We start from the raw sequence: 24,098 nt of genomic DNA on the forward strand, positions 1-24,098 counted from the left end.
ATTTTAAATAGAAACGGAACTAAAGAGACTCGTTAAAGCTACATAAACAGATAAATCGAGTTTAGGAAAACATAGATAAACGTAGATAACTCTTGAGAGATAACTCGATCGATAATGAAACACAATATTCAAAAAGTAGCGCGCTTTTGAAACTCGCTAGTGCCACTAGCGAATGGTGATAGAATGGTCGATGAGATGGCGTTAGCTGACTGGTTGACGCACAGTAGTATGGCAGCTTCCGTTTCGTCAAGTGTTTTCAAAGAACAGGTGAGCGTTTCGTAGAGTGCGTCGCGACTCTTTGGATAGATTGACGGTGAAGAAGCTCGCTACTGAGTTCCCTCTGGTGTTGTGGCCTGGTGTGTGACTGTGTGTGTGAGAGTGTGTCGTCGAACGTCGATTTGAAAAATTTCTAAGTTGACTTTTATAGAAGCGGGCCTGTATCGTTCTTTAGGTATCTTGAATCTTTTGTCCTCGAACTTTGCTACAAACTCGTGCGTGCAGGGACCGATCGAGGTAAAAGCTTCCTGCTGGGAATGTTGATGGACTCGCTTCTCGTTCGAGCATCCTGCCAAGAGGTGGGTAAGTTTTGCCGATCTGTTCACCTGGTTACGCGGTACGCCGTACCGCGTACGCCGTCTCGATATAATGTTCGCTCGAGGTAGACCGTCTTTCTCAAAATCGAGATACTTCTTTCCGGCTTTATTCATGCTGTTTATTGCTTGCACCTCGAACGATTGATTTTCCGGTTATGTCGAATTTAGATCTTTTCACTTTGGATGATCATCAGAGATAATTTTTTCATAGTGAATGCGAAAGATAAAAGCTGGAGTATCTAATATATACAGTTTACTGAAATATTCTCTTCTAGGTTGATCCAGTAGAATGATAGATCTTGAAACGAAGTATAGTTTTCTCTATTCTCCTCTCTTAAAAAATACGTCTTATTCTCCAGTTCCATTCTCTTATCTGTTATTAAAATTTGTAATAAAGGACTGCCCAGGAAATGGTAATCCAATATTCATTTCGTGCGATATGTGTCATAGAAATGCGAACTGGTGGTCTAAATATGTATTTAGTATAACTGTACTCATATAAGCAAGCACACACATTATAAAATATAATTAAACTTGTCCGAATCGTCTCACTATGAATGAATCATCCATTCAAGAAATCAAGAGCAGAGATTGATTTTACTCTGTTCACTAGTCACTTTGGATGAAACGCGGATGAAAACATGCTTTTCGATGAATCATCCGTGACGATCATCCAAAGTGAAAAGGTGTAAATTCGGCTTTAGCTTGATTTTCATCGAGCTCTGCCGTAGAGACGGAAGCGGTACTGGCCGAGTGACATCTGCATCGAGTTGGACGTGTCCACGAATGGCGGTGCGAATATCGATCCTCTGGAGTCTCCGGCCGCGAGGCCGTCTTGTTTTCGAGGTCACCAGGACTTCAGTCGCAATCCTCACTCTCGATCTTGATATCTTCGTCGCAATCCCCCTTCTTTCCCTTTTCACGCACCCCTTTTTCGCCAAATCGTCTATTGTCATTCCCTTCATCATTCCCTCGTCTTCCCTTCCATCTAATGTTACTGGATGATTACTATGATTGTTAACATCCTGTCTTCTATCGTACCACAGATTGCCCGTAGCGATGAATAGACAACATGTACACCAAAGAATTTGTTTTTGCCATTGATAACGTGTACAATGTACAGTGACTCATGAAAGTCTTTGAACATAATATTTAAATTTCATCAACACTGTAATGAGATTCAACTACCATGATTATGTTGGAAAAGTTTGAAATAAATGTGAAAATACAACGACTACTACAATATACAATACTTGATACAGTATGTGTTGCGAATTCTCAATTAGGTGACGATCAGTCAGGTTGTAACTGATCGGTTGATATCATGAACGCTATTAACATTCAAGGTGGAGCTAGATTACAGATGCCGAATAATGTTATGTTTAGTTGATTCATTTCCACACTGTAGTATAACATGGAGAGTATGACGCTCTGATGAAGACTCTTTGAAGATTGGTTGTAAAAGCCGCGCCTGGTCTTTATATGCTAACTCTCTGTCCCAGGGTTGTCCTCCTCACCATGGTTTTCACGAGGTTGGAATCTATTTTTTCCAATCTTGTACTTGTGTATCCTCATGGGCGCATCTCCTCTGGTGTTGCTGATTGATACGAGATGTTTACTTTAGAGCAGACCCATCGAGCATTTAGTGCTGGGTGGGTGTTAATTAGCCTCTCGATGAGGTCCGCAAAGTGTAGTTTAGGCAGGAAATGTAAAATTCTATTTACCGACTTGTGGGGCCCGCACATTTAGAGTAACAGAATAACAGTTCGATAACTATGAAATTTTTGCTAGTTTCAAAGTTATTCTGGAAAGATATTTCAAGTATCTCCATACTGCACTGCGGTAGACGATTGTATTCTTTAGATGTTGAGGTGACAATTTAAGGTAACTAGGGAATAGTGGAAAGGTAACTAAGCAGTACAGTAACCTCGATGTGTAAGAATTTTGGCGCATAACTTACATAAGTGGTCGAGAAAATCGCTGAAAGTGTCCTATTTCTAGAGATGCAGGAACAAGCGTGGGGAATGCAGACATTCGATCCAAATCGAACGATATATGTACTACTACTTACAATCACTTTGAACGTGATGAGCGCAAGAATCCTTCCGTGTTGTACTTTCAAATCTTATTTTCAAGTACCGATTGATATATCCCATGAAATGTTAGCTTTTTGCATCGGAAACAAAATTTAAATAAATTTCCAAATTTTTATTTTCTCCTACATTATCGATATATATGATATTTCGATTAATCGATATACGTACTTACAAATCGATTTATTTTCTTGCAACAGAAAGTAGATTATATATATACATATTCGATATTTTTATTGATCGATATACACATGTATTGTACATAGCTGTATCGATTATTGATATGTCTCTGTATCGAGCAATCGATATCCCTCGATCATATTAAACATGGAGAATGCGATTTAGTGTTTAGACGTCGCCATAAATAATTTCTTGAATCCAGAAATTCACGTAATAGTGTTCTTATGAATTTGAATGTTTTTTATTCCATTATCGAAGTATCGAAACGAATTGTCTCAGTCAGGTTCTTCGATTTCGTATAATTTTTCAAATGAAAAAAGCGCTGTATTACGTATTTAATTCCTCTTACAATAAAACAGAGATATTTTGTTTATAGAAACAGTTCATGATTCATCATATTTTCATCTTATTCTTTTTTTAGTTCCAATAAATACCATTGGTGACTGTTCTTTCGTCCAGTCGCGGGGAGACGGTCGCGTTGTAGCGCGTCAACGGGAGTCGTAAGTTCCCGCTACGATTGCACGAATCGACACCACGAGCAGGGCGATCCCCTTATTTCTTTTGGGAGAATAGGGGGTGATTGGATTGGAATATAACTGGACTTCACAGTTATATAATATATGTATATTTATTTACACTGGATTACAATAATTATGACGTGAACCGAACGTGTTTGAATTCGTCGTGTCGGAAAGCACCGTGATGGACCCGAAGGTTGTTCGATTTGATAGTTAGAGCACCGAGAACTTGACTGAATGAATTATGTTAGAACTTGACTGCCCGATGAGTGATAGAACAGTAGACTTGACTGCCCGAGGAATGTTAGAATAGAGAACTTGACTGTCCGAGGGATATTAGAACAGTCATTGACCCGTCTCGTACTATTTAGGAAGAAAGCTCGATGTGGGTGTATCCTTGTTGAACTAAGAACGCGGATTCACACTTTTCGGTAGAAAAGTGAGGGTAACGATCCGCGATGCCCATTGGTTCTAGGCAATGTTAAGAAACAAAATACAAGGAGAAAGTCTCCTGTATGTGTGGCTCCTGGGGTGCTCTTGTACCTGGGGAAAAACCAGCTATTTCGCTGGGCACATCTGCTTTGTCCGTAATCAGTAAGAGCATGCAAGGGACCGAAGGACTGTTTAAGGGATCATCCATAAACCAAAGGTTTTAAAGGAATGCAGTTTTATAGCTAACAGATGAGGTCTATGGAGGTTCCTTGGGTCTATTGCGGGTCAGTGTGACGATGAGCAGGCCTCGGCGGCCTGACCGTGAGGGAGGTCGCACTGACCATCTTGCGCGACGTAACAGTGACGTTAAAGTACGTTGAAAACCAGTAGAAACCGGTATCACTTTAGCGATCTAACGATCTGTATTTTCAGAGAGATTAACAGACTCGAGAATAAAAAATACATATTTTATGATAAACATTTCGGACTACACACGTGACAAACAATTATTAATCTGTCGCACTTGCGTAAATCTTAACAATAACAGTAACAATAATATTTGTAGAGAAAGACACATTTCTTAGCGTAATATGACGTTCAACGAATGTTATCGCAGTACACAGCCTGTTTTTCTTTTCTTTGCCGCGGTACTTTCTAATCGCTCGTTCTTGAGTAACACTATCTATTATTTAGTATTTGAAAACTGCGTGCGTTGACCGGTTCGTTTATCGAGCTCTCAGCGAGACTTTTTTATCGTGTCCCGGATTTCACAACACACGTGTTTATTGTGTACTTTTATCGTGGAAAAACAAGCTGAAACACGACGAGACACATAATCCAGTTACTAGAGCAATATGCATTTTTTATCGATTTCTCAGATTTTGTCCATTTTGATGAATTTTATTTATTTGCCGATTACTTTTATTTTTTAGGATCATTAATAGCGAAAGAAGTTGATTACAGAAGAAGCATAGGTTTACTTCCTGCAGCCAGTACAGGAACTTTAAGCTTGAATCTCTAAAAAGTCGGCCAGAGAAGGCTAAAGTCGCATTATTTCGCAAGCGATTTAAATCCTGATTCCCTGACCTTCGTCGCCGTTTTTCTATCTAAAAGCAGTTATTACTCGAGCAATTTGTCACTGAAAATAAAATATTATTTTGGAAGACGTAAAACGTGTTTATCGATGCATCGATAGTTTTCTTTAGACTTGATAGAAGTTGGTAAACATCAGAAACGTCACGCGCACGACAATTACGATTACTTCAAGGTCGTGTCGACATTGGCGATAAACATTCGAGGTAATCAACTGAAATCGTCTATTTATTTTAATTCATCCGCCACGTATGTAATTTGTACAGCAGACGAGTAATTGTGACTGTTCCTACTGGCGAATCAATTTTATTATCAGTTCCAGGAAGATCTGTCGCGAAGAATACACCGCATTGCCGTAACTGTTTTCTGCGCAAGTCATGATTTTTCTCAAGATAAAATACAACATCCGATCACGGCTCGATAATTTCGTAATAAGTAAAAATTTCGTATCGACTTGCGATTCCGCTTTGACATAACTTGATAAATAATCATTGAGCTGTCAGCTGATAATCGATTTAGCAGGTAATTATATAATGAGGTTTAATATAGCGATAAGAATTCTTGTAGCACAATTAATGAAGAGATAAGGAGCGTTTTAGGCTTATGCATCTTTGAAATTAGGATAGCAGTGCAGCGTTATAGATAAGAAAATACTGAACTAAGTTTTCTGATAATTCGCAGTTTAATATCAACAGTCGATGAAATGATTTTCTAATTAATATAAAGTTAAAGGTAGTATCAGACGTTGATTGGAACTTTCATAATTGAGTGGAATGTTTTTTTAGTCTGATGATGGAGTTATGGAGTCAATAGCCTTTGGTGGTTTGCGAAAGCTCGTAGATTTTAGTGGAGCGGTTCGCAGACCGAAAATACTGCGACTCGAGATTTTCAGGCCATGCTAATTTCGACCATCGTATTTTGCGTGAACAACATTGCGTAAAAACCATGATCATCTAGTCTCGTCTAGTTCTACTTATTTTTTCTTTTCTTCAATTAATCAGATAAAAAAATGTCCAATTTTTTAAATCTGTTTTAGTAAGTAATCGGCGTGGAATGGTAGCAGGAAATGCTGAATCGGTTCAACGTTGAATTTGATCGACGATCTGGAATTTAGAAGTAAAGAGAAGATCGTGATGTAACGATGAAGATATTTGTATTTTTTATTGGAATGGTAGTTTTGGCCAACAATATATATTACAAATAATATAGAACGCGAGATTTATATTCAGGGCAGTATAAATACGCGTTCATGCTATCTCCTAGCACAAGATACATTCTACATATATTATTACTTTTACGCTGGATACGTGCCTAAAGGCGCCTCTTGATCTTCGATTTCTGCCGTAATTTCACCCTCTACCTTTACCAATTTCTACTGTTATTCTAGAGTGTAATCATCTATAGCGACCAACTGAACCTGTATTTAATATCCCCTCTCGTTAAGAGTGTTAAAAGAAAATAGAATAACTATAGTATCTATAACGTCAAGTTTGAAATTATATGAGAAGGAAGAAGAGAAAGAAAATTGAAGATAAAAGTAGAACAAGGGAAGCAGGAATCGTTTATATACAATGAATTGTATACTGCTGTCTCGTTAAAATGGCTCGTCGTTGACCTGAAAACGCTGTGGAATTTTTTTTTTTTTTGAAACGTTCAGTTTTCTAGTAAAATGGCATGCGTTTTTCTCACGGTTGCGAGATTCATCCTGAGTTCAACGCTGTTCCCTTCGCATTGACCCAATTCCTTTCGCATAACGCGAGGCCTGGATATGGGTATTATTATCCCAGCCACGGCATTATTCTACCGTGAATTCGTTCGATTTACTGACGAACTCGCGTTACCTTTTCAATCCTATCTTCAGCTAATCCCCACTTCTTTTTTTATTTTTTATAATCGATAGAGGTACGTTTCAATTTTATATTTATCGGGACGCATCTACGATACGCTTTGTATAGAGATAATTTGTTTGATCACGTTGTCGACATCCTTTGGTTTGACAAATCTTCTACACAAAAGGATTAGACTAATATTTACAAATAGAATTTTCTTTCGAGTTAACTTTTACAAGTATCTTAAAACTGATCATTTCGGAAATGTAGATTTATAATGTAGATTCTTATAAAATCGATGATTTTGGAAATGTAATTTGAAATATAGAAAATTTAGCTTGAATATTAGCAAGTAATATTTTATTTAAAAATGTATTAATATATTAAATTACGTGAACTTTTCAGTTATTAAGAGGAGATACATGTTCCACAAGAGCACAGTACGTTATCAAGAAGTCTTATAGTTTTCGTGCTCAAGATTTAAGTCAGTTGCGCAGAGAATCGACTGGAAATATGATAGAATTGTTGCATCAGCATCATGTAATCAGGAATCATCACTTTTTTAAGACACGCAAGCACACTGTTCTGGATTAGTTTCAACCGGTTTCTCATGTTGATTGTTTCTTTGACTAGATCTGGGTAAGTCCAGGATCCTAGTTTGGCTTGGATGCGCAGATAAATCCAGGTTAACCGCGAGATTTTGCATTCCCTGGCTTCGGACACGTTAGACTCAGTCGCAGAATCAGGTCGACCATGCCAGGAATCCGATTTTGCCGCAGTTTCCTTCCACACGTTTCCAGTCCTTTTAATCACCTTGATCTTTCAATCGATCTCCTATTAATTATTGATTTTCTAAGCTCTCTAAGTTTAAATTTATTCGCAGAAGAAAAAGAAGAAGGTTGATATGGATTAAAAAGTAAAATACATACGTATATACATATCAAAAAATTATAAGAAAAAGGATGTTTGTTTTATTAACATTTCCCCATTTTCATTAATAATTATCAAAAGCAGTCTATTAAATACTTAAAAAAAAAAAAATTTATTAAGAATTCATAGAAGTTTAAATTTATTCGCAGAAAAAGAGAAGATTATTGGTATGAAGTAACAAGGAAAATTTTTATATGTCTAAAAAGGAAAAGAAAAAGGATGCAGCCGTCTGTTTGAGATCAGCTGGAAAATCAGTTCAGTATACAAAACTGTGCGATATAATCTGGGCCTTCCTGTAACAGTTTTCCCCGTAAGAGGGTCGGGGACCTCGTGTCCACCTCCCAGCGTGAACCTGCACCAGTTGCGTTGTGAAACTCGCGAGGTCGGCCGTGGGCTCACCGCCAGTCACGCCTGGATCGTTCTCGAGGTAACTTCTCTCTGGAGGCGGCACGATCCACTTATATATATCGTCGTCATGTGATTCGGAACCAAAAGACGTATCGTTCTTTTTTTATCGCGTTTATGTGCATTTAATAAAAATAAGTGACTGATTGAATTCTCAGGTGTCGGACTCTTACTCGTTGAACTAGAAAATTGGATGAGGAAGGGAGAATGTATCAGAAGAACAACGGCGTTTACGAAGAGGTCAGCTGGGATCATTTTAAACCACTTTTACACTGAAATTCGTAATCCCCAAGTCGCTATTAATGGTGCACTATGATTTTTCTAATTATAATTTTGCGAAAAACGAATCGCCGTGATTGTGAATTGTAAATGGTGATTTGTTGTTTAGTCTAGATATCTGGGGCGAAACAAGGAAACGGAGAAGAGATGTGGAAATAGTGATTTTTTCGAGGAAGTGTTCGTGAGGCTTGAGAAACAGTGAAGTAATTTGATTGGAATGCGGTTGATGGTTGAATGCGAGTTTTGTTACATGATACGTGCTGTATGTTGGAACTGTTCCGCTAATAAGTATCTGCTTTGGTGCTAATTGAATCCTATGGCAGGAAAGAATTGTCAGAGGCGATCTTCCTCTTCGATATCCGATATCTGATATGGAGTTGATAATGTCGTTCTTATCGACTAGAATATCATAAGACTAGAAAATCCCAAGTATGTCCCAAGGTTCTAAAAAGAAAATAGGCTTCTTTAAACGATATTTAAAAAATACTTTGAATCTAAGTCTAGGGAAGTAAGTCTCGCATAAAATAGGATTGATTAAAAATTAAAATATAGTCAATGTTAGGAACATCATTTACAGCAGATTTTAATTTCCGAAGCAAATAACATTCTTTAAAAAGCTTAGGGTCATCAAGACATGTTAAAAGCAGTGTAAACAAATTTCAAGTCAATTGCTCTTCGATTCTCGCGAGAATAAAATTACCAAGGCTAGTATAAAAGCTTGTGTTCCAAGGAAACGAAGAAACGTCGTTAAAAGATCGTTAGAGAAGAGGTAGATTAATTTGAAAAGATACCAATAAGCAGTGTAATTAAAATTACAAGGTAGCCAGAGTAGATAATTGCCAAGAATGACGGTGTAATATCAATTGTTCAAGTCGGTTCATTACGTAAATGTGTAATCTTGTTTTTGTTGAGATTATCCGCAGTCCAATCCATCGGTGGCTCCCGACAGCAGACTGAAATTCCTTAACCGCATTAGATGCCTTCCAAGTTAGGCATATATGTACGTGCCTATTCCGATCCAATACGAGATCTTTGACTCGTACACATTCGCATCGGATTATCTGTCGTCGCTTTTGTACCCGCTCTTACCGTCTCGAGGCACACCTGTTGCTTCTTTTCCTTTTTTTCCAAGACCTTTTCGACTGTTCCGAGAGATCTGGCCGATTAGACGGGAAATGAGGATGGCCCGTGAAGAGGAATTACTGGAATTAGTATTGGAAGCCGTCTAGACTGCTACGATCAAACGTACCCTCCGTTCGCTTTCATATCTGAAAAAGAGAACAAAGAGAAAGCTTCAACAGCGTGATGCAACTGATAACGAGAAGAATACTTAAGTGATTCAGTGTTACGAGTATTGCGATACGCGCAATCAGATAATACAGTTTTCTTGGTGCTGTTAACACATCCGAGTAACCCTGACTTCAACACGGAGTGGAAATGGCAGGCCTTGACATTACGAATTTAAATTCTTCGAAATGTTCAGTTCATGGGAATAATTGTCAGTCAAATTTAACGTTCGTTATTGGTGTAAGGAAGTTGGAAAAGACGATGTGATATATGTTAGTCACGATTCGCTGTAATATATGTAGAGATAATATAACGGTCGAGTGGCCTTGGTCCTAATTATAAAAACTTTTCTACGTCATAGGATAAGAAATTAATTTTCTTAAAATGTTGTCAGCATTCTTTTCGATCATTCTTTTTAATTACTGCTATTTTTAGTTAAGTGTTTGCGTATTTTAGGTTCGACTGCAGACCGCAGAAAACACAATGGCAATAAATCGCGCCATTTTGAATTATGTCACAAGCCAGCGGAGGTAAAATGATTCCCATTAAACTCGACCATGGCTCTAATCAGAGTTCTGTGCACTGATAGAATCTCAGTTCCACCAGGGAAACTTATATTTTCCCTGAAACGAACACATACTCAACGGCGATGAATGTATCTATACAGGTCGTTGTAAATCACGTGTTAAACATGGCAGGAAATCCTCTGGGCGTCACTCTTCTATTATCTATTGATTACACAGCTCTTTTGCGGAAGAAGCTTGCCTCTAATTCACTTTTCAACATTTTGACGTCGGTGTACTGCCACGTGCATGTAGTTTCACCTACCGCACAATTTTAAAAGGTAAATATGTAAATGAAAAATACGCAACGCTTGAAAAAATGAAAAATATCGTTTTTTGTTTGCCGTCGGTAGCGCTTTAAAAACGCAAGACGTCGATTCAGGTCTCCCAACGTCAGTATGTCGATTAAGCCACGTAAATGGTACATATATGTATAATACCAGGAAAAAGAATTAGAGTTTGTTTCGGATACAAGGAAGTTATTGATATAAAGATTCCTAATAGAGTTTTCAAGAATAAAATTAACTCAAGTTGATGTGCAATTTAAATTATTAGCAATTATTATCAATTATAAGCTATGTGCTGTATATATTATTTAGATGTTCATTTGGCGTTTACCTCAGGTATCTGATATACGTTATAAGAGTGTGAAAAAATAGTTAATTAATGGTTTCATTAACGTACGTCGATAAACGACACGTGCATCTGCGTTGGGAACCAGTTTACGGGATTATGTAACACGTGGCGTTGCAAAATGGAAGCAACTGATCCGTTGGTTAGCCAAGGCACGCGCTCGTGAGTACACAAAAATACCTGCTCTTGACAATGATCGAGATCACTAGTGGCGTTTAACGGATCTGCTTTCCATTCAAAGAAACAAAGGAAATTACGAGAAAAAAGATAGCAGAGAAATTAGGAGCAGAAGAAACGGGAATTCTTGCTGTAATAAGGGGACTACACGAAGAGGAAATAAAAAAAAAAAAAGGTCAGGAGAAGAGATGAGAAATGGACGTGTGCAGTTGGAGGAAGCAAAAAAGAGTTGGAATGAGATTGAGGACATGTAGACAGTATAAAAAAAACCAGGAAGCTTCCATGTAAGTTAATGCCAGTAATGGCTTCGACCCACTTGCGATCATCTTCAATGTCCAAAACGTTTCCACGGTATTTGAACAAGTAGGAAATCATTCAGTTAGAAATATCTCACGCTTCGATATCTGAGTCTGTAAACATTTGTACAATGAATATGGATTTCTAGGATCCCTTAAGAATGTCATTTGCCGAAGAAGTTAGGAGAAGCGAAGAGGTAACACGCTATCGCTGAAACCAGAAGAAAAAGGCAATGGTCTTTGAGATAGCCACGGTGGAGGGAGTCGTAGCAACGTTCTCTTTTCGTACAGCAAGGCTGAATCAGTCTCATCGTGACTTCCGCGCGCGAGGCACGCACTTTTCAATCATTGCCATTCTTTCATCGCAACGCACATATGCGTTACACACATACTGTTCCTCAGAAGCATCTGCTGATCATTTTTTGTGCCATTTTCAACGTCAGCATGCTGATTTCAAAGAACAGTTAACGTCGTTGCCGTGAAGAGATATTGTACGCGACTGTCCTATTTTTATCGGACCCTTTTTACTTGCGGAATCAAAGAAAGAAGAACCCAGAGATATATAATGTGGGGAATGCAGGTGTGTCTTCTCTGGTATTATGTTCACGTGGAAGTGTGGGAAGAGACGCCAGGTCCTTCAGCTTTTCTTGTCTTCATTTTCTGTTACTCTACTCTGTTTCATGATCTTATAGATCACAATGCACACGTACTGTATCTTATATTATTCTCCTCATACATGATGAATATGCGACCTTTCGACCTCTGTGTTATCTGTTTTGCAAAATTGACCAAGAACGCTCACCGAGTAAATAATCTGTGAAATATTGTATTTGAAGGATGGGTGGATTATTTTTGGGAACCATTCATATTTCTTTGATAGAACGACAGCGTTGTCTTCACAACGCTGGCGCACTGGCTGACTGGGTCATATTATTGCATTATTTTCTGCGTCAAGTTCTCGAACGTGGCGCGACCGTGAAAAAGCGAATATAATAGAGGCAGCCTACTACTCACGCGACTAGTACGTGACACGCCTTTTGCATACATTAATGTCAGAAAGGTTCGATCGTCTTAACGTGCTTTTCTCTGGTTGTGTCATGTTTGTTGTTTTCTTTCCAACTTTCATAAATGGAAGTTACAGTATGTAGGTTAGTTATTTGATAGAAGAGCGAGTATCGCAATTAGTAGCGCAACTATCTGATAATTGGATGTACGAGCACGTGTAGTTTCTGTTTCAACATTGTTATTCGGTAGAGTATGCGAATGCAAAAATCTGTGTAAATGTAATTTCCTGTTCAGTCTATGATTCGCTCTCGCAAGTTCGCTTTACACACTTTTTGTGTTTCTTCTTTGTTTTTCGGATTTTCGGGCACCGTTTACTTATCTACTTACTTATGGTGGCTAACAACCGTTTATTCACGGTGGCGCAAACATTATGTCGTACCCGATAGAATTATTAAATGACAGAGGCAACCGACATCGTGATCCCTTTTTAGACTGGCGTTTTTAAGTTCAGTCTCACCTTTGAACTTTGAACTATACGACTCAATGGCTGTTGTAATGTCAAACGTACATTAATGTAACGTTGGCAATATTATTAATGGAATCAGCTGTGTTTATATTTTGTTATGCTATGGTAGCGCCACTGGTTCTTCTTGGTTTTATATATGGAATTTCATAAATCGCAGTATATTCTGTGCTTTTGATTCGTTATTATATATGTATACTATCTGAGATTTACGTAATTGTACGTGCAACTTAATGCAAATACTTTTTGTATTATGCGACGGTAAATTCTGTCGCTGATAACCTATGGTTCATAGACGTTATTTGCCTTCACTTTGAGATAGTGCCATTATGTTGTTTGTTAATATGCTAGCGTGCTAGCGTCTAGTACAAGCCATAATCAAGCTCGTAAAGTTTGTAACAGCCAGTGGTTATTGCTGAATTCTGAACTTCTGACGTAATGTCTCAATCTTCGCTGTCATTCTTACTAACTTCGAATTGATATGTCGATAGTCGACGTCACTCGTGGAACACTTCAATTCTATCGTTAGTTAATCTTAAGGCAATTTTTTTTGGTCTCAAATTATTTTTCTCTTTCAAAACATTATTAATCTGATATGTAATTTCTAGGGTTCCGGATATTTAAAGCGTGCAAATACTGAACGCCTCCATGAAATATTTAATCAGGTAAACGATCCAATTTTAATTGGTTCTCTTATAATAATTAAGGTTTAATGATTATACCATCATTACACACAGTGATTATGTTATATCGAATGAGTAAAAAATAAATGAAAATTGTAGTACGCTTCACAAGAGAAGAATGGCGAGTGGTTCATGACCCCGTCTGACTTTGTCCGGAGTTACCTTGGACTCTATACCAATCCAGATTACAACCCTGACTCCGTCAATCTGCTCGCTGGTATCGTCGATACCAGTAAAGATGGGTTTGTATTAAATCTTTATCCTTTTCTATGTTCATGAAAAAATTAAATTTTATCAAATATTTTTTAAATGAAATCCTAGACATAAATATGTATCTTTTTCTACAGGCTCATATCGTTTGCTGAATTCCAAGCGTTCGAAGGGCTTCTTTGTGTGCCAGATGCCCTGTACAAGACAGCCTTCCAGCTGTTCGATACTAATGGAAATGGAATGGTTACATTTGGTACGTAGAATCTCCTTCTAAATTCTCGATTAATTAACAACGAGTTTCTAACTTGTATTTGCTCTTTAGATGAGTTCGCTGAGGTGATGAAGAAAACTGAACTCCATCGGCGGATGCCTTTCAACATGGACAGCAGTTTCATTAAACTTTATTTCGGAAAGGATAAGCAGCGACTGATCAGCTACGCGGAGTTCAGTCAATTCTTGCACGTAAGTTCTTGATAGGGAAACTTTCAATTTCTGAAGCGTTAAGATATTCTGTTTTTAGGATTTTCACGAAGAATACGCGGTGGAGGCATTCAAGAAATTCGACAAGGATGGTCAGGGTTTTATTTCAGCGCTGGACTTTCAGGATATCATGCTGAGTATCAAAAGTCATTTGCTGACTAAGGATGTGAGGGATAACTTAGTTGCCGTGAGTAATCGATCTAGAGTGTTCCTTTATCGATGTATAGAGGAATGGTTAATTGATTTACGATAATTATAGGCGGCCAGCACCGGGGAGGGCGGGAGGAAAGTCAGTTTCCCATATTTCATGGCATTCAATTCCCTCTTGCACAATATGGAACTCATTAAACGTATTTACCTTAACGCGACGAACGGCCATAGATTCGAAGAAGTTACTAAAGGTATTTACTTCTTATTCCTAGTAAATATGGGAAGATGAAAGAAATGTAACAAAATGGTCAATTGTTTCAGAGAGGTTCCTTTATTCCGCACAAATGATGTCACAGATCACGCCACTGGAGGTGGATATTCTTTTTCAACTATGCGACCTGCTACATCAAACTGGGTGAGTATCTCCAATCCTGAGAGCGAGCCATCCTCCTTGGCATCGATAGATCATAGAAAGGTCACGTGGAACGAGTAAAACGTGCGATTACGATTTTTCCACGCTGGCCTGGTCAACGAGAAGCAATATGTGAATCATTATAGAATTAAGATGCTATCGTTGCACCAGCAAGCAAACATCGTCATCATCCAAAAAATGTCGAGTGTCTCTTGGCAAAGGAAGGATGGAGATTATCCCTGCTGAAACAATCATTTCTAAAAACCGCCTTCTATGCCTACCAAATAAGAAACTAAAAGCTTTCCACATAATAATTTCCGATCTTTTGTGAACGCCAATTAAAGTTCCCATGATTGAATACATTTGTTTACGTGTTTACGCTGCCTGGATCAGATCTACGGAAGATGACGAGGCAGATTCGCGGCTTGGGTGCGTCTTTGTATTACAAGAATAATCACGTGCTATAAATTCGTTCTAACGCATAAACGCTGGCCTCGCGCAAAAGTAACGGGAATTCCTCTATGATACGGAAACAATGAATTTAGAAAAATTAGTTGAAGATTTTTCCACCATTTTTAGCTAAATTTGTAATGCACGTTCTTTTCTAAATTCTAGGTTTGCTGTTTTTTAGAGTGACAATTCCCATTTCTTTTGCCAATGTATTTGTATGTACATAAATCGATAATATACACATTGTCTTCACCTACTTTCTTTAGCATTTATCTTAGGACGATGGTATTTGTAAACGTTTGCACATCGTGGGCACTAACGATATTCCATTTTATCCAGACTTAAGGATATGTTTAAGGAACTCTCTTGTATTGACAGGATCTTCATTTTTAGTATCGCTCGAAGCAGTGCCATCGACGTCCTTACTATAACGACCATCCTAGAAATACCTTGTTCTTTTATATTTCTTTTTTTTTTTTTTTCTAATCTTTAAATTGGAAACGATCTCTTTCTTCCTTCCCCCAAGTTTTTGTTTTCTTAAACTGCTTTATCTTCGCCATGGTTACGGATCTACATATTGAGCACGCATTTTCTCGAATTTCAGGAAAATAATGTACAGTGATCTCGTGGCTATTACTCCTGAGCAGTATTTCAAGCAAATCACGAAACGCTTAGCTGAGATTAAAGCGGTGTCGGTAAGTGTGGTGACAGAAGAATACTCAAGCCAATCAGCTGACACCAGAATTACCGTTGAAAACAATCTATGTTATTGAAATCACGTTAGTTTCGTTGTTCAATAGTCAGTGTCCTTGTTTCAGAGTCCTGAAGACCGCGGCGTGATAGTGCAGATACTCGAGAGCGGATACCGCTTTGTTTTGGGATCCATAGGAGGAGGTAAGTTCGCCAGTTCCCACCATTTGTTACTTTTCTTGCAGCCACGGAGGTTTTTGGGATACCAGATTTACAAGTTCTCCTAATATTTTGCTAATGAATACGAAGTATTTGGGAAATTGCTTTTTTAAACTTGGAACGTCAACTCTATCAGGAGTGGAATTAAGCAATCGTAGTATTGCAAGTAAAAAAGACTAGATGGAGGATATTTTCTTTAGCTGTCGGCGCTACAGCCGTCTATCCCATCGATTTGGTGAAGACGAGGATGCAGAACCAGAGGACCGGCTCATTGGTTGGGGAGCTGATGTACCGAAACAGCTTTGACTGCTTGCAAAAGGTTGGAATCGAAAAGTCTCGCCACGATACACTGCCTACATTGTTAATTATGAAGTTGGTATCCTGCGTTTGACAGGTGATCCGGCACGAGGGCTTCTTCGGCCTTTATCGAGGTTTGGTACCACAGCTAATGGGCGTAGCGCCAGAAAAGGCCATCAAGTTGACCGTCAACGATTTCGTCAGAGATAAGTTCATGGATAAAAACAGCAATTTGCCCCTTTTCGGGGAAATTATAGCCGGTGCCTGTGTAAGTGATCCATGAACATCCCTTGACCTTTCACTCCTACGGTAAACGATAAATCCCCACGATTCTAATTTATCGAGAATTTTTGTTTGTTCTCTAGGCCGGAGGATCTCAAGTAATATTTACGAATCCTTTGGAAATTGTCAAGATCCGGTTGCAGGTGGCTGGTGAAATAGCAGGAGGAACTAAAGTTAGAGCTTGGACCGTCGTCAAAGAGTTAGGCCTCTTCGGCTTGTATAAAGTGGGTATACGATAAGTATAATCCAATTGGAGCGAGTATTTGATATGAAACTCTCAATATTTCAGGGTGCAAAAGCTTGTTTCCTAAGGGATATCCCCTTTAGCGCAATTTACTTCCCATCGTATGCCCATACAAAGGCACGATTAGCCGATGAAGGAGGTTACAATACTCCTCTGTCGTTACTGGTATCTGGTGCGATTGCTGGTGTTCCTGCAGCAGCGCTGGTCACTCCTGCAGACGTGATAAAGACCAGATTACAAGTATGTTTTCTATATTAAACATTTCTTGCTCTTTTATTATTGAAAGAAAGAGAGAAGAAAAAATTTGATTATAATATTAATTGTAAGATTGTAATATTAATTTGATTTTTAGGTTGTGGCTAGACGAGGTCAAACAACGTACAGTGGAGTGCTAGATTGTGCAAAGAAAATTTACAAGGAAGAAGGTCCGAGAGCGTTCTGGAAAGGAGCCACAGGTATCGAGTTCTATTTTGAAGTTACATTAGGGTCGCGAGAAAATTCGTAGCAATAGCGGGACGTGACATTTATTTTAAGTTCTACATTGAGAAAGTTAGTAATACATCTTTTATTTGGTCGATTGCATGCGCGGGCGTCGGCCCTGCTGCATCATTCGACTATTCTTTTTCCCCAATATGACCTGGCGTCTTACTTCTAAGTGAGTACTTCTTTTTCTCTCTGCCTGCCAGTTATCGTGACTTTTTTTCAATTTCCCAGCCAACCTCCACTTTCTTGTTACTTTTGTTTAGCCACATTCTTGTTTTAACTTATCTTTTACTAGGTCCATTGTTTTGTATGCAGAGTGGTCATCAAAAAGCATTGCATTCTCACGGTTTATCCTCATGTAACGTAATTTTTTATTTCATTCTTATCCACTGTCTGTTGATTTATGAAACTAATCACATTGTCAATTTAGTCCTAGGAAGGAAATTTTTCGAATATTTTGAATGTTGAATCTGAAGATGTGTCCATTCATAAAAGGTCATAACATTCATGTTCATATTTGGGATTCAAATCTTTATTCAGACAAAGAGTATGAACCAGTGTGTGAAAATGTAACACGAAGCAAGCGATGGTATTCAATTTATCCTTTCATTTTACAGCACGAGTCTTCAGATCATCCCCTCAGTTTGGCGTTACCCTTTTTACCTACGAGCTTTTGCAAAGGCTCTTCGTAGTTGATTTTGGAGGATCGTAAGTGCATTTATGATTATACTTTTATTTTATTTGCGCATCGACACGCCTCTTCCCATGTCTATTAATTTTTATTTACTTTCAATAACCGTTTATCCATTGTGTTTAAATTTTCTGTGATTAATGTGCATGCGAATTAAAAAATCATTTGGAACTTCTTATTTTTTTTGATAAGTACGTCTTCCTGAATTCAAAATTCTGTTTCTATTCGCGTAATCAGTTTGATAGCTTCAATTTCCCGTGAATCCAAGCAGATACTAACCAGAAATTCATCATCATCCGTAACGTGTTTTTGTTTCTTAATATAGCGTACAATAATGTTTTCAGTCGACCTACAGGATCGGAGCAAAAGGTGCCTACAACGGGGATAGCAGGCGAGATTCGATCGACGAATCCGGATCACATAGGAGGCTACCAGATTGCCTTGCCGATCTTCACTGGAATCGAGACGAAATTTGGTCTTTGCCTACCCAGGTTCCAAGCAGCTAGCATCAGAAAGTAACGTCGCCAACCTGCTTCAGCTAGATGAATATGTTTGTAGCGAACCCCTCATCATTACAGAATTCCATAATCATGTCGTTCAAAACTCAGACTCTCTGAGAAGAATAAGTGAAATGAGCTCCACAGAATCACGAACTGGATAAAACGGGAACCCGTCGTCGATCGACCTAGCAAATCGTGCTTCTAAGCTGAACCTGGACGGGAAGGAACACCATAGGACAGATAATCTTTAGGATCAACGGCAGAATGATGCAGGATATTATATAGGAGATAGACCAAGAAGGAAGACACGAAGAAGAGAAATATTCTTCCAAATTGATACTTGTACTAGACACATGAGAGTAAAGGAAAGGTGTTATAAATATGGTGGCTATCGGAGATTCCTTAAGTCTAGTTCGGTTAACGTGTATTTGGAATCGATGATGAAAGAGCAGCGTCAACGCGCACAATCTCCTCGGTGATAGCCTATTTATCGAAACTATGATAGCAGAAAACCATGGAAAAAGTCACACACAGGGTTTAGACAAGTTAAACACGGACGGTTTAGCCTAAGACATTGTTAAGATGAGTACAGTCTCTTTACGCTTATGTCATGCAAGCGTGAAGCTCGAATGGATTAGCGATGCGAAGAAGCAGAGGAAGTTATCTTCTTTATATACTTTCTTTTGTCTATAATCTCGCAATCCTCAAATATTCACCCTTTGCACTCTACTTTAAACAGCGAATAAGAACTTCCTCAAACAATATGTGGCAAGAACGCTCCTCTTTTTCGATATCGCTTTGCTTCAGTGAGATTTCTTGAGATGAAAACGAAGGAACTGATAGTTTATTCATGGAAATTGTGCGAAAGGTGAAATTGAGCGTGTCAATATGTTCAGTCCAGTCTTTTCAGCGAGAGAGAACCGGTTCGCGCTTCAAACCTTGCTTTACGCCGCCATGACCGCTATATTACTTTTTCTACTTTTTATATGTGGATCGAAGACATACTTGTTCGTACACGGTCCCGTGTGTTGAAAAATTTACACTATTTTTGTAGAGTTCTATTCGATTGTAGCGGAAGTAGAGGCTCCACGAGAGGGTTTCCGTTTCTCTAAGGACACCTACAGGTTTCAAAATCGCCTTACCGTTTCTCTCCACCCCATAGAATCGCTTTTAGAGCTTTTTACAGAGCCCCAGGAGGGCTGCACGACTTATTGATCTCTATTTTATCGAACGGCTGTAGAATCCGCCATGTTGTTCGCCTGTTTTCTACTCTTCTTCTAGTCGCAACTGCCATTCGTTTTATTTCTTTCTCAAGTATACGATAAAACAATAGTATATAATAGTTTCCTTTGGATAATTGTAATTTCGATGAAGTTCCGATTTAATAATGTGTAACCTTTCGTTCGTTCTATCGCACAGCGAGATCAGAAGAGGCTACGCCCTCGCACGTTTCTTCCTTTTTACCGGAAGCTAATGAAAAATGTTCTGTATTGCACGAGATTCTAACGCTGTTAGGGATCACGTCCTATTTTGTCCTGCCTCAGACAATATTCTGACCGGAGACCGGAGTCTCGTATGATACTAGAGAACATCCTGGAATATGTTTCTTTTTGTAAACGTTCTCGTTCGCTTTGTGAAACAATTCAGCGCGGCCTGCACGCGTTCACTGTATTACCTATCAAAGATAATCGAGTTCTATTTGTAAGTAAGGATTTATCAAGAGCTCGAGGAGTGTTTTAAAACGATAAAAGGAGGACTGGATCCTCCGTTCATAGTTTCGTTCGCGGGCCTCGAGCTATTTTATATCACACGCGTGGATCGAGGAAACTATATGTGAATTATTTAGTCGATCGTCTGAAATATTCGAAAGACGTAATGTTCCAATAACTTAGTAACTCCGATAAATAAAAAACATTTGCTTCGATTCTTTTATGCAAATAACAATGTATAAAAATTTCCTGTTTTTTTTTTTTTCTTATCGTAATTATGTCTTTGATAATTTTGGACGATCAGGTTGACCAATATCGCGTTGGTTTTTCGTCGAGAGGTCTCAAAGACCGTGAAACGCTCCCTCCCGCAGTTCGATATTGTATACTATTTAACGATACACGTCGGCTCGTACTTGCTGTAGAGAAAATTAGGTCGCTTGGGACGAGCTTTCGACGCTTTCGATCGAACATTCCGAGGTATGTAGGCACAGATTCGTGAAAGTAATATTTGTACCATGCTTCGAAGTCGCCTGACCTTTCATATCATCGTGATATTCTTAAAATTAATATCTAGACATTATTTTCCATCATTTTGTTGAAAGAATAAATACAGTAGAACTCTATTTATCTGAAATTGCTAGGGGAAAAAGAGTTTATATAATTGAAGTGCTTACAGTAAGAGTTAATCAATCTTTTGTATTCTCTATAATTTTCGTTCACATAATAGCAGTTTACATTCAGAGTGAATACAAATAGTAAAAGTGCAGTTGATTGGGTATTAATTAATATTTCATTTCAATAAATGAAGTGTAGATGAATGGAGTTCTACGGTGTTTTAAAATACTTTATTTTATGTAAATTCGTCATTTGTCGCTTTTTGAGATTAGTTTTTGATCAGAACTAATTCAGGCGACTTTGTAGAGTTATCGAGGATCGTTGTATCAATCGATTTCAGCGAAATGCGACTTACTAGTAATTTTCACTACCAGCTATTGCGTATTTCTCTTTATGTGCATGTCGAAATCTCTTTGGTCGAAATCTCGGGCCATCCCCTACAAAAGTGAGAAGGGGAAGGAAGAGTTTGTTGTCAGACCTCGATATAATACTTGAGTCGATTTTTTTATATGCCACAGTTTTTCCAAATTCTTTCTACAAAATTATTTGTTTTCTAGAACAGAACAGTTGTACAAATTTATGGAAAATAGCAAACATTTCGTGAAGTACATATGTTTACTTTCCCGGTGTAATTTTATGGCAAACTTGGTCTTCCTTTAAAGCGGCAATTTATAAATTAAGTTCTGGAGTTTAAAATTAGCGTAGGTATATTTCAAATACTGAATCTATAATTATGTAAGATTAGATAATCTTAATTACTATAGTTAACATAGTACTGACCAAACTAGACTCCAGAACTTAGACAGCTTTGATCATTCTGAAAGTGATAAACGGCGTCCATCTTTGAAACAAACTTTTCGAGGGTGTCCCGAATGAAGTTATAATTGTTAAAAGCGTCAAAGTATTATCTTGTGAGCTGACATATTGTCAATATGTATCAGGTTCAAATTATTGATATATTTTAATAACTGAACGAAGCAACAGAAAATCATGGGATAGAGGGAGAAGAGACACGTGCTGTGCTCTAGGCTAGAAAGATGTATTTTCTTTGTCTGTCGTGATGTATAGTGATCAATGAAATCACGTGCAAACAGAAGAACGAAGTTGATCATGTACATAAAAGATGACAAGAATGAGTACAGAGATATCTATCGTTTGGGGCAATTGAAATGCGGAAGTGAATCGCTTTCTGGCCCGAAATATCAACTCAAATATCCTGATCATATTTCGATGTATATACATATGTTGCATATGTAATATATTTGGCCGATATGCATACGTGTCGTGCATATGACATGTACAATTTGCAAATACGAATACTGGAATACATTCAATTACGTTCGACTTGATTAATCTATAGTTGATAAAAAAGCGTACGGTCGGTAAAAGTTGTAAAATCGATAACAGGCTTCGTTGATAACTGGTCGACGATTAACGATCGATTATCTACAAATGAAAAGTTAGAGAATCAACTATCTAAACGTTCTAAGTGCCAAACGAGTATTTTTAAAGCTAAACTTACTCTTTCTTTGGCAGTTCGATCTTTCTTTGCAAATGATTTTATTTGCTTAGTAATTCGAGTTGAAATGATTGATTGTAGGAAAGTATTCGTAGATGTTCGGGAGCATACAAAATAATAAAAGTTCACGAATCCGTCGTATGCATTCGCAGCTCAATACTTTGGTTTTTATACCGCCACATCGTCGAAACGATTTTTCTCGATATTTCTGCACTAATCTCTAATCATCGTTCTTAGTAAGATTTATCTCTTTATTATCGTCGTCGTCACGATTTTTAATGTTGCTACGAATATTTGTCGGGTTTAATGGGAGGACAGAAAATATTCGTCGTCTCACATACATACATATATATATATATATATACATACACAGAGATACGCAGCGGATGCGATTATGAAGCTTGTGCTAAAGGGAAGAAAAGAACAGGAAGAATCAGATACGCGGTTCGAAGGAATTGAACAATTTCTACTCTCCATAAAGCTAGCGTCTTAAACAAGCCAATCAAGTGATTCATTTTTTGTTCCTATTTTACTTTTCATATCGCATTGCTTCGTGAAAAATCTGTTGTTTCATTTTAGATATTGAATCGAAAGTTTCTCCAAACGGCCTAAAACGCAAAAACTGTATGCTTTTGTTCACAGAGCGTTTCTGAAGAACACCTGTTCTTTGTTTTTGTCGGTAACGTTCACGTTCTGTCCCAACAGAGATCGAAATGTGAAATGATGCCGGCAGGAGGCATTAGGTGGTCTCTCACGGTTACTAAAATAACCAATGTAAATCAACGATTCTCGCTATGGATAGCGACGATAGTTTAAAAATTTTACGGAAGAAAAAAGGAGATTTGATATATATTGGAATTTCGATCTCTGTTCACAGGCTTCGATGTTTCGCCTGTTACGACCACTCGTTAGCGGGAGACCTAACAACACAGACAAAATAGTTACGTGATTGCACAAAAGATATAATATCAGAGGGGAACTAAATAAGCGAATTAGGGTTAAAGGAACTAATTAAATTGAAAAAAACCAAAAGATTATTATGTATATTATTCAAGTGAAACAAACACAAGTAATTAAGCTCGCTTCCATGATCGACCATCTCATATCCCAATCGTATAATGATAAAGGAAAAAGAAAATGAAAATAAGAAAAAAAAAAAAAAATGATATAAGAGATAATTTAACGAAACGATTATTATACGATGATGTAACTATCAAATATTATACACTAGGTCTTTCTTGTCCCCGTTGACGTAAATCGAATCGACGTTCTACTGATCTGTGATCATTGTCAGATTCTTGACGGTAAACCGGAAGGCCGATTAGTTAGACGATTTTGAATTCAATTCTTACGAACTATTCTCAGTCGTAATATCTTTGATAACTTAGTTTTACCTCATTGCAAATTGTAAAGATTATATATATATATACATACAATTGTAAATCAAAAAAAAAAAAAAAAAAAAAGCAGGAAAAAAAGAAGGAAAGAAAATACCTAATTGTGAATAACACCTAAGCTGTTGTGCATATATTTTAAAATCAGAATAAATATTATTTAAAAGACGCTCGTTCAGTGATCCAATTCACTCATAAGTAGACTACGGATTGTTAGGCGTTTATGAGAAATTTA

General features: G+C 37.9%; 1 protein-coding gene and 1 long non-coding RNA gene across 9 annotated transcripts; one reads left to right on the forward strand and one right to left on the reverse strand.

Annotated features, from left to right (window-relative positions):
• Nucleotides 1–240: 240 nt before the first annotated feature.
• On the forward strand, nucleotides 241–24,032 carry Aralar1 (calcium-binding mitochondrial carrier protein Aralar1). Of its 8 annotated transcripts, XM_072017402.1 has the most exons (21): nucleotides 7,988–8,312; nucleotides 10,095–10,482; nucleotides 10,825–11,374; nucleotides 11,457–11,887; nucleotides 13,444–13,500; nucleotides 13,618–13,760; nucleotides 13,866–13,981; nucleotides 14,051–14,190; nucleotides 14,249–14,395; nucleotides 14,468–14,609; nucleotides 14,680–14,773; nucleotides 15,164–15,199; nucleotides 15,825–15,915; nucleotides 16,039–16,114; nucleotides 16,330–16,448; nucleotides 16,524–16,694; nucleotides 16,792–16,932; nucleotides 16,998–17,192; nucleotides 17,305–17,407; nucleotides 18,053–18,143; nucleotides 18,471–24,032. In XM_072017402.1, the coding sequence occupies exons 4-21, from the start codon at nucleotides 11,873–11,875 to the stop codon at nucleotides 18,643–18,645; spliced, it is 2,052 nt and encodes a 683-aa protein (XP_071873503.1). In that variant the 5' UTR covers nucleotides 7,988–8,312; nucleotides 10,095–10,482; nucleotides 10,825–11,374; nucleotides 11,457–11,872; the 3' UTR covers nucleotides 18,646–24,032. The 8 variants fall into 8 exon arrangements, with proteins under 8 accessions (XP_071873499.1, XP_071873507.1, XP_071873504.1 ...); XM_072017399.1 differs by lacking the exons at nucleotides 10,095–10,482; nucleotides 10,825–11,374; nucleotides 11,457–11,887 and having other exon boundaries at nucleotides 7,987–8,164; nucleotides 8,231–8,312; XM_072017401.1 differs by lacking the exons at nucleotides 10,095–10,482; nucleotides 10,825–11,374; nucleotides 11,457–11,887 and having other exon boundaries at nucleotides 7,988–8,094; nucleotides 8,231–8,312.
• LOC139994608 (uncharacterized) lies at nucleotides 7,082–11,974 on the reverse strand. Its single transcript, XR_011801679.1, has 3 exons — nucleotides 11,840–11,974; nucleotides 9,456–9,619; nucleotides 7,082–7,571 (listed from the first exon to the last, which is right to left on the reverse strand). It is a non-coding gene; the product is annotated as an uncharacterized lncRNA (long non-coding RNA).
• Nucleotides 24,033–24,098: the final 66 nt, after the last annotated feature.

The sequence above is a fragment of the Bombus fervidus genome, chromosome 15, assembly GCF_041682495.2.
Source record: "Bombus fervidus isolate BK054 chromosome 15, iyBomFerv1, whole genome shotgun sequence".
Taxonomy (NCBI): Eukaryota; Metazoa; Arthropoda; class Insecta; order Hymenoptera; family Apidae; genus Bombus; species Bombus fervidus.